We start from the raw sequence: 9856 nt of genomic DNA, 5'->3' as shown, positions 1-9856 counted from the left end.
CCCTCTCAGTTTATGCCTGGGGCTGCCAAGGATGGGAACTTATGAGCTCTCAGTGTAGCTGACCCCGGCTGGCATATCCTCCTAGGACCTCAAGCTGCCTGCTTCCCTTAACTGAAAGTCCTTTCCAACTCTCTCTCCTTCAGGAAGAATCAGAATAAAGCCAGTTAACACCACCTCTTCCTCCCCAAGAAACCAGACATCTTCCCTCCAACACATAGGAACACACACTCCTCCACATAAACATTCCTTATCATTGGACCATGAAACCGCTACTGGCTCTGACCTGCACCCACCCTGCCCCATCATGAATCAGCAGCTTAAATGAACAAGTAAAAGTGAGCAAAGGAATCCCAGTGAGCCTGCGTGAGGTTCTAGCCTTTAGTTTAAATGGCTGCAGGACCTTGACTGATCTAGGAGCAGGCAGCAGCATTTAGGCCACAGGCCTTCTGAGAAGGGAATGGACCCTGCTGCTACTCAAATTCAGAAGCTTCCATTTCAGCAGTTTTTCCAGAAATACTGGTTTTATTTTGAAAGCATTAAATCTGATAAAATTATGTAGATGTACATCAAGTCACCATGATGTACACTTTAAATATTTTACAATTTTATTGGTCAATTAAACCTCAATAAGAGGCTTAGTTGGTTAAGTGTCCGACTTCAGCTCAGGTCATGATCTCACAGTTCGTGGGTTGCAGCCTTGCATCGGGCTCTGTGCTGACAACTCAGAGCCTGGAGCCTGCTTCCCATTCTGTGTCTCCCTCTCTCTCTGCCTCTCCCCCGCTTGGACTCTGTTTCTGTCTCAAAAATAAATAAACATTAAAAATTTTGTATTAAATATAAATAAATAAATGAATACATAAATAAGTAAAACAAGTTTATTTTCAGAGAAGCATTCCTGTCCCTATCAGTTCAATAAATCTCTTAAGTTTAAACTTTTGGATAATACTAAGTAAAAAACACTGCCTAAAGATTTCCTTACAAGAACCTAGCATGGACCTATGAAGAATGGATAGGGATCCCTGCCGAAGAACCCTGAACTTGGCAGATTTTTATTATATTAAATCACAAAATATGCTAGAAGAGCATGCTTTCACACATGGAGGTGAGCCTGGGGTAGCATTAAAATAAAGCCTAACTCCAGCTGGTCACACAAGTTACCACACACATGCTTTGCATCAGGCACTACTGAATTGGGAGCTGTGAGCACAAACAGAAGTTCTGGCCTAAGGAGTAAGGGCTCATGGGGCCAGCCCCCAACCCTGGGAGTAATAGAGAAGCAAACTCTGAGCTCCGAGATCCTTCAGCTTTGACCTCCCCAAGAACTGAACTCCAGATTTGTCATGGGATAAAGCAAAACTAAGATCACCAACTAGGTAGGCAGCTTGCTGATAAGTATTGTTAGTAGCATTCAGAGGTACTAAGACTGACATAACATGACAGTGATGTGCTAGGTAGAGGCCCAGCCACCTTTCTATTATTCATTGTACAGACCCCATCTCCAGTGCCCTTGCCCCCAGGCCTAGTATAGTTGCAGCCAGATAGGCCAGAGTATGAGACCACAAGACACTCCCACTGCATCCAAATGCGTAAAGTCCAAGCAGTATCTAGGAGGATGTGTAGCCCATCTTGGGTGGTGTCGAACAGTTCTACAGGCCACCTGGCTCCACCAGGAAGCAAGTGCAAGTGAACCAAGTCTCCCTGAGGAGGAAGCACCTGTTACCCCAGCCTCCTCTGTCCCCAGCACGTAGCTCTGCCTGTGTACATGTGTGTGTGAATCTAAAGAAGCCCTGGCCCCCTGAGCATCCCTTGCAGACTCATCATATATGCCTAAAGGCCAGGCGGAATGTTAGCATGCCTTGGCTCCCTATCTATACTAGTTGCTTAGGTTTCCTTCCCAACAATGTGTCTGTAGCATCACCCTCCATGTCCCTGGAGCACTTTGTCACACAACACACAAAGTATAATTACATGTGAGAACATCTTCCCCTACCATACTGGCTGTGAACCCCTGGAAGATAAGGACTGTGAGTACTCGTATGTAATAGATCATTAGCCAAATGAAAAAAAATGGCTAGTATTTGGTATTTTTCCATTCATCTAAGAAATGCCTATTGAGAATTTGCTCTGTATAAAGGGCAAACAACACAATTAACAGCTAAATACTTGTGTATGGTTAAGACATCAATGGTAATAGAGGAGGAAGAGGGGTGCCTGGCTGGCTCAGCTGGCAGGGCACCTGACTCTTGGTCTCAGGGTCCTCAATTCAAGCCCCATGCTGGGTGTGGAGCCTACTTAAAAAAAAAAAAAAAAAAGAGAGAGGAGGAAGAGAAGACACTAGCCACACTGGGACTCAGGATGCCATCCCCTCCATGCCCAATCAGAGCCGGCCTTCAGTAGTGGCATAACCAAAATGGAATCCATCCAACAGCATAAGTCTTTAATGTAGGAAAGGTGATTCCTAGTTTCTCTCTGAGATTCCTTCAGGTCTAATCCTTCTATAACAGAGGTTATAATGTCACTGATAAGATGTTTAATTCTTCTAAAATGTATTTCTAGAGCGTTTTATTGTTTCACAGTCCCCTGGGCAGGTTAAAGAAGCAAGACAAGAAGACAGACAGACAAGAAGGAAACAAAAACATTTCTCCCCAAAGAGACCTGTAATCAAAAGCTGCCCAATATATTTGTGAATACTTCCACACATCTCTGTCATTGCCAGCCAAGTGTGGACCAAGACTAGGTTGGGAGGGCCAACTGCAGTTAGGTATAGAGCAAGCCATACTGCCAGCAAGGCTAGAACTTTATGATTTGGAATCAAATAAAGCTTAAAGTTCACACACTCAGACATTACAAACTCTCAGCTGGGTCATCACCATCCAAGATCAAGCCTTTTTGTTCCCTCTAGCTGGCCTCCTGCTTTCCTTCCTGTTCTTGCAGCCCAAGCTGCCATGGCAATGGGTGGGTTATTCAGTTCCGGGGTTTGGTTATGAGGCCAAGTGAGTGCCCTACTAGGCCTAAACCTCTCTCTAGGGTAAGAGGCCCAACAGAGAACACAGCCCTGGTGCCAGGGTGTCTCCTGAGCTGAATCATGCACTTCCTCCCAAAGCCACAGGTTTCCCACAATAGGAACACATGGGCAGATGTTGATGGTTTCCAGGCTTTAACATTTTTTTCATTTTTTAAATGTTTATTTATTTTTAAATTTTTTAACATTTATTCACTTTTGAGAGAGACAGAGCACAATCAGGGGTGGGAGAGAGAGAGACACAGAATCCGAAGCAGACTCCAGACTCTGAGCTGTCAGCACAGAGCCCTGTGCGGGGCTCGAACTTGCAAACAATGAGATCATGAACCAAGCTGAAGTCAGATGCTTAACCAATTGAGCCACCCAGGAGCCCTAATGTTTGTTTATTTTTGAGAGAGAGAGACAGAAAGACAGGAAGACAGGGAGACACAGAATCCAAAGCAGGCTCCAGGCTCTGAGCTGTCAGCACAGAGCCTAATGTGGGGCTTGAACTCACCAACTGTGAGATCATGACCTAAGCTAAAGTTGGATGCTTAACTGACTGAGCCACCCAGACACCCCTGCAATCTTTAATATTTTAATCAAACTCACTAAAAACATTTTAAAACTTCGGAAATAATGATTTTCTGACTGTGAAGTTTCACTTTATTCCTTGCATTTTAACTACCGGCATCTTATAATCTTAGAATACATTTTTAGGAACTATCCATAATTAATGCATGATTTTTATAGCCATTTAATAGCACTGAGGAGATCCTGCCTTAAAAAGGTTTTCCAAAGTTTTCATATTTATAATTAGGTTTTGTCCCCTTTTCTAGTGGGGCTGAGGACTTGTCCTACTTCCTTAAGACTCTGACCCAGACCATAAACGGTATAGGAGAAATTGCTAAAAAAAGAAGAGAGAAGCAGACACCCTCTAGTGTAGGTTCAGATAACCCAACTTTCTTTTTCCATAAATAACAGGGCTAAAGGTAGTGTTTCTCGTTTAACAACATTTTCAACAATTTCAAAGAACTTTCACAGAAGGGCACTCAGGTTGTCAGGCTTGGCTCCCAGATGCAGAACTATCATGTGGTGTTAACTCATCTGCAGGGGATTAACTGCTATGTGGTTATTCAAGGCCGTTTTAATTCCAGATCTACTTTCCCTTCCTATCTAGTCAACTGCCAAGAGGCCAGTGTTACAGATGATTCGTGATGGGTGTTCCAGGTAATGCAAATTGAATTCGTGGTAATTTCAATTTGCCAAAACCTGACATAAAATTAGTCTATCTGTTCAAATGACCTACCACACCCTCCCCAAGTCAGTGCTCCCTCCTCTATCCCCAACACCGAAGAATGCTCCTCTCTTCTCCCTCATTGCCATCTCTACAGTGAATGGTTCCTAATACTTCTCTGGGCTGCACCACTGTGGGTATAAAGCACCCTCAGCTATTTCCTCTCTGCTCTGAAAATTTTCATAGTATCTGTGGGCCATTAAAGGCAGAGTATACGGTCCTTCTGGCCTCTATTTTAGCTTCAGATCGAAGGTTCTTTCCAGCTTAACTGGTCTAATCCTCACTCTTTGATACTGCCCTGAATGTTCCAGAAATTGACTCCTGTAGTTTCGCTTCCTGTATCATGCACCATCATTTCTATGCTTAAGACCACACTCAAATGCTACACAAGCCAAAGGCTGCCTTTCACATCTCAGGGTTCTAAAGTCTTTGGTTCATATTCTGTTTTTGGTTCATACTCTTCAACGGCACTTACCACACACAGTTTGACGCTGGGGTTATTTGTGTAATATCTCTTCTCCATTAGACTGTATGAAGTTAGGCACTGTGTCTTATTTTGGAGGACCGGAAGTGCTCGACATCAGCTGCCTGGCCTCCTCGCGGGCTTACTTCCCACTCTCTGAGGAGGGCTGTACTTTTTGTATGCAGGGTCGAGTGGGAAACAGCGTCCAGGACACTGCTTCTTGTTGCAGCAACAAATTAAGCAGCAGCTTGGGCACCTCATGTGGAGAACACATCTGGACCTCTTCTTCCCCCAGTTGCGATCGCCCCTCAGCGGCTGCTTGTCTCCCTGACTAGCTCAGTGAGGAGTGCTGGCGGAACTCGTCTGTGGGCCATGATTCTGGCATCTAGACTGTTTGAGACGAATGTTAATGACTAGACCACACCGTTGAGTGCCGGTCCCAAGGCGCTGATGCACACGGCACTCCCCCAAATCCCTGTAGGGTCTTCAGGGCAGGGACCTCGCTCCCACCTTTGGGCGGCTAAGGACTGGCCTAAGGTCTCCAGATGAAAGCTAGGAAAGCTAGGAGCAGGCTAACACACGGGCCCCGGTGGGGTGCCCGGGGGCAGGGGGGTATCTTCTATCAGTCACCTAGAGATGGCCGAGCAAGACAGAGAAAGGGGTGCGGAACAGCCATCCCGCGGGGCTGCCCACAGGGCAGGAGAAAAGCGCAGCTAGCTTCGCGGCGCCCGCCTCCTCTTCCGGCCCCCTCCCAGCTCCGCCGCGCATCCGTGGGAGAGGAACCGCGCGTGAGAGGCGGGCGGAAAAGGCAAAGGCCAGCGGGCAGTCGAGGCCGCGGCCCGATGTGGGGTTTGGGAGCGCGCGCGCGCGCGTGCGTGTGTGCGTGCGTGGGCGCGGTCCACAGCACGCCGTGCGCGAGGCGGATGTCCGGGCCGGCTGGGCCGGGGCAGCGGACGAGATGGCGGAAGGTGGAGGCTGCCGTGAGCGACCGGATGCGGAGACCCAGAAATCGGAGCTCGGGGCCTTGATGAGGACCACGCTCCAACGAGGGGCGCAGTGGTGAGCGTCAGGCCCTCCGTTCCGCCGCTCAAGACCAGGGGCAGGGGCTCTCGTCCTCAGGCCGGACCCCTCTTTCCGGGCTTGGGTAGGGGCCGGGCGGGGGCGATGTTAGACCCTTGGAGGAGGCTGCCCTGAACCCTGTCCCTCAGGAGAGGAAAGCAGTATCACCTCTGGGAAGGAGTGAAGGTCGTCCCGGCCCATTCAGAACCCCAGAAGACGGACCCGGTGGGGGCGAGGGCTGCAGGATGTGGAGAAGGGGACCTTCAGGTTGTGAAGAACCCTTTTACCTTTGAGGACTTGCTGTGTGACCTTGAGCGAAGGCGACCACACCTCCCAGATCCCGGTTCCTTACTGTTAAAGCTAGGGTACCAATATCTGGCACCCCCACCTTTCGGGTTGAGAAGACGGTCAGAAGTGGATACTTTTGTAACTTGTAAACTGCCGAGCGGGTGCCAAGGTCAGAAGCTGAACAAATGTTTGAGAGGTCCAGGTTACTTTGGTAGTAAATAATTGTGGCAGCAGCGTTTCGGAGTGAGAGAAGAGGACAGATTAGAGCCTAGATAAAAAGATTAAAAGTTCAGAGTTTAGAAGAGCAAGTCTGAGACCAGAGGTTTCTTAATAAGTTGTTTAGTGGAAGGGAAGATACTTCCACTAGTGAGGAGATTCCTGGGTGGTCTTTATCATGTGGGAGTAGAAAGCCAGGGCTTGGCTTTGCATTGAACTTGATTGAACATCCATTTTTAAGCAACTGTGGCTTTGTTGATAATGCCATTTACAGTAACAGAGGAATTGAGCAGGTGAGGGACACACTGGGATGAGGAGTTCAGATAGGGCTATACAGTATTCTTGAGCTGGCCAAGCTGTGAAATGTAGGGCAAACAGAGGAAGTTATCCTGTATAGGGGTGATATATGATGAATACCCAGTAGAACCAGAGGAAGTTTGAGACAGACTAAGATCACACACTAGAAGTATTTGGAGGGTGCTGTTCAAGGGGTTTGGAGGGAAAAGAGCGTTGTAGAGATTTGGATATATTTATGGATCCTTGTGGCCTCTGGGAAGCTGCCTGATCTCTGACATTTGTTGGCTATAAAACTTAAAGGACTCACCAAGATAATTGTGCTTTTCTCCCCCCACAGATACTTCTCCCTTCTTCTGTCTTAGTTGTAAAACAGCATAGTGATACTTTTTTTTAAAGTTTTTTTTGAGAGAGAGAGAGAGAGAGAATATGAGCAGGGGAGGGGCAGAGAGAGAGAGGAAGAAAGAGGATCCCAAGTAGGCTCTGCACTGTCAGCGCATAGCCGACTTGGGGCTCAAACTCATGAACCATGGGATCATGATCTGGGGCTAAACCAAAAGTCAGATGCTTAACTGACTGAACCACCCAGATGCCTCAACAGCATAGTGATACTTTTTAAATATAACCAGAGCAACTTAATAACTAGAGACTAGAAACTATTATATGTTATACTGAAACACTGTTGTATATGCATATATATGTAAACACACTTTTTTTAAAAAGTTATGAATTAATTTTTTGTTACAATATATTTTATTACACACGCATATTTTTAATATCTTCTAGTTCTCACAGGAGTATGGGAGTATATGGTGTTATCGCACAGTGTACCCAAACTATCTGTCTTGGACAAGGACCTCTATAAAGATCATTATGAATTTAATAACTTGTTTATTAGCAAACAAGATTTTACTCATAGGAGGACATTATTTATTAATTTTAAAAATGAATAGTAAATATCTTTTTTTTTTTTAATGTTTATTTACTTTTGAGAGAGAGACATAGAGACAGAGTGTGAGCAGGGAAGGACAAAGAGAGGGAGATGCAGAATCTGAAGCAGAGAGCCTGAAGTAGATCTTGAACCCATGAACCGTGAGATCATGACCTGAGGCTAAGTTGGATGCTTAACCAACTGAGGCACCCTGGCATCCCAGGAGGACATCATTTAAAAAAGCCTTTTGAGGGCACCTGGGTGGCTCAGTTGGTTAAGCATCCAACTCTTGATTTTGTCTCAAGTCATGATCTCACAGTTTGTGAGTTTGAGCCCCGCATCGGGCTCTGCACTAACAGTGTGGAGTCAGCTTGGGATTCTCTCAATCTCTGTCTCCTCCTGCCCCTCTCCTATGTGCACACACTCTCTCTCTCCCAAAAACATAAACAAACATTTAAAAAAATAAGCCTTTTGAAGCTAGTCATTTCCTTTTATTCATTCTTTATATACATATATGTGTGTGTATTTATTTATTTATGTATTTATTTATTTTTAAGTAGCTCAGTGCCCAACATGAGGCTTGAATTCATGACCCAGAGATCAGGAGTCTCATACTCCACTGACTGAGCCAGCCAGGTGCCCCTATTCATTTTTCCAGCAATCATTTCAGTTAATGGATTTTTGGCCTTTGTCAGATCCTCTCTACCATGTGAGGCCTGTTCCTGCTCTTGTTCTTGAGTGTGTTTTTGAATGGGGACTGTGTGTTGCTCAGGTTGGAAGACCACAAAAAGAAATTAAGAGAGCAGTTGCAGACGCGTACAACCTCAGCTTTTCTGGTAGAGTAAATTTTTGTCTGTCTCTAGGTATCTTATTGACAGCCGGTGGTTCAAGCAGTGGAAGAAGTATGTGGGCTTCGACAGCTGGGATATGTACAATGTGGGTGAACACAATCTGTTTCCTGGTCCAATAGATAATTCTGGACTCTTTTCAGGTATAGTATCCCATTGCTTTTCTTTTCTTTCCTTTTTTTTTTAAATTTTATTTTTAATGTTTATTTTTGAGAGAGAGAGAGTGAGCAGGGGCGGGGCAGAGAGAGGGAGACACAGAATCTGAAGCAGGTTCCAGGCTCTTAACTTTCAGCACAGAGCCCAATGCAGGGCTTGAACCCAGGAACTGTGAGATCATGACCTGACCCAAAGTCAGATGCTTAACTGACTGAGACACCCAGGCATTCCCCCCCCCCCCCCATTGCTTTTCTAACTGAAATAATCACCCATGCAGTGGCCTACAGTGGTGTTTATCAGTAACATGGACATCGTGAACCTAACTTTGCTACTGTGAGGGGATAGAAACAAATATCCTTGATTTGTATCTATCAAAGAAGTCTTTGTAGACACTCAGGGAGAAGTTAAGCTACTTTTTTCCTAAACGAACTGCTTCTAACAAGAGCATGCTTCCAGTATTTTTCTTTTTGCAAATTATTTCTGCCAGAGATGTCACATTATAGATTAGCATGTGGAATGGAAAGAAATAGGATATCATTTTGAAATTGCATCTGGAATCTGAAATTTGGATACCAGAATATTCTGTGTTGTGTTCGCTTCGGCAGCACATATACCAGAATGTTCTGTGTTAACCTTTGCAGTGGAACAAACTGTAGGCCTGTCTCATCCATCAAGCATTCCAGTGATGGTTGTTTGTTACAGAAGTAGTGTGAGGAGAGGTGGAAAGTAGAGTTATCATCACAATCAGTTCCCGGTGGAAGATGTGACTGAAAAAGTGATAAGTGACCTACCAGAGCTGGGCTTATACCTGTAGATGCATTGAGATGACAGTCCTGCTTTCTTAGGCTCTGTTCTGCCTAGCTTAAGACTCACTTGCAAGCAGGGCAGAGGTGATTTGTCGATTGTGCTCCAAATCAGAGCAGCAGCAAGATAGACCATGCACAAAGATTGATCCAAGTACCTAACACTAAGCTGGGTGTTTTTAAAAATGAACATGCTTTGGGCTCCTGGGTGGCTCAGTCAGTGGAGCGTCTGACTCTTTTTCAGTTCAGGTCATGATCCCAGGGTTGTGGGATCAAGCCCCACATTGGGCTCCACGCTGAGTGTGGAGCCTGCTTGAGATTCATTCTCTCTCAAAAAAAAAAAATGCTCAGACTTGTTTTAGGGGAGGTCTAAGTGACATGATGAATAGTTCATGTACTTTGTTTCCTGATGTAGGTCACCGATGGTGGGATCATACCATGAAGTTGCCCAAGGGAGCACAGCAGTGTATTTGCACTTTTCCTCCCCCCCCCCCGCACTT

At 45.6% G+C, this 9856-nt stretch overlaps 1 protein-coding gene across 3 annotated transcripts in view; it reads left to right on the top strand.

The window, feature by feature from the left end:
* Positions 1 to 5682: 5682 nt before the first annotated feature.
* Positions 5683 to 9856, top strand: part of USP4 (ubiquitin specific peptidase 4) — a 46114-nt gene continuing 41940 nt past the window's right edge. Inside the window, exons 1-2 of one of the 3 annotated variants that reach the window (XM_077777188.1) lie at positions 5683 to 5820; positions 8413 to 8540. In XM_077777188.1, coding sequence (XP_077633314.1) covers positions 5720 to 5820; positions 8413 to 8540 — 229 coding nt within the window. In that variant the 5' untranslated portion in view covers positions 5683 to 5719. The remainder of the gene's footprint in view (positions 5821 to 8412; positions 8541 to 9856) is intronic. The other 2 variants (XM_077777186.1, XM_077777187.1) reach the window with 2 other exon arrangements.

This window comes from Crocuta crocuta, unplaced genomic scaffold (assembly GCF_008692635.1).
Source record: "Crocuta crocuta isolate KB4526 unplaced genomic scaffold, BGI_CrCroc_1.0 scaffold77, whole genome shotgun sequence".
In the NCBI taxonomy this organism is placed as follows: domain Eukaryota; kingdom Metazoa; phylum Chordata; class Mammalia; order Carnivora; family Hyaenidae; genus Crocuta; species Crocuta crocuta.
The sequence above is the reverse complement of the archived record's forward strand: the minus strand, read 5'-3'. Positions and strand labels throughout refer to the sequence as shown.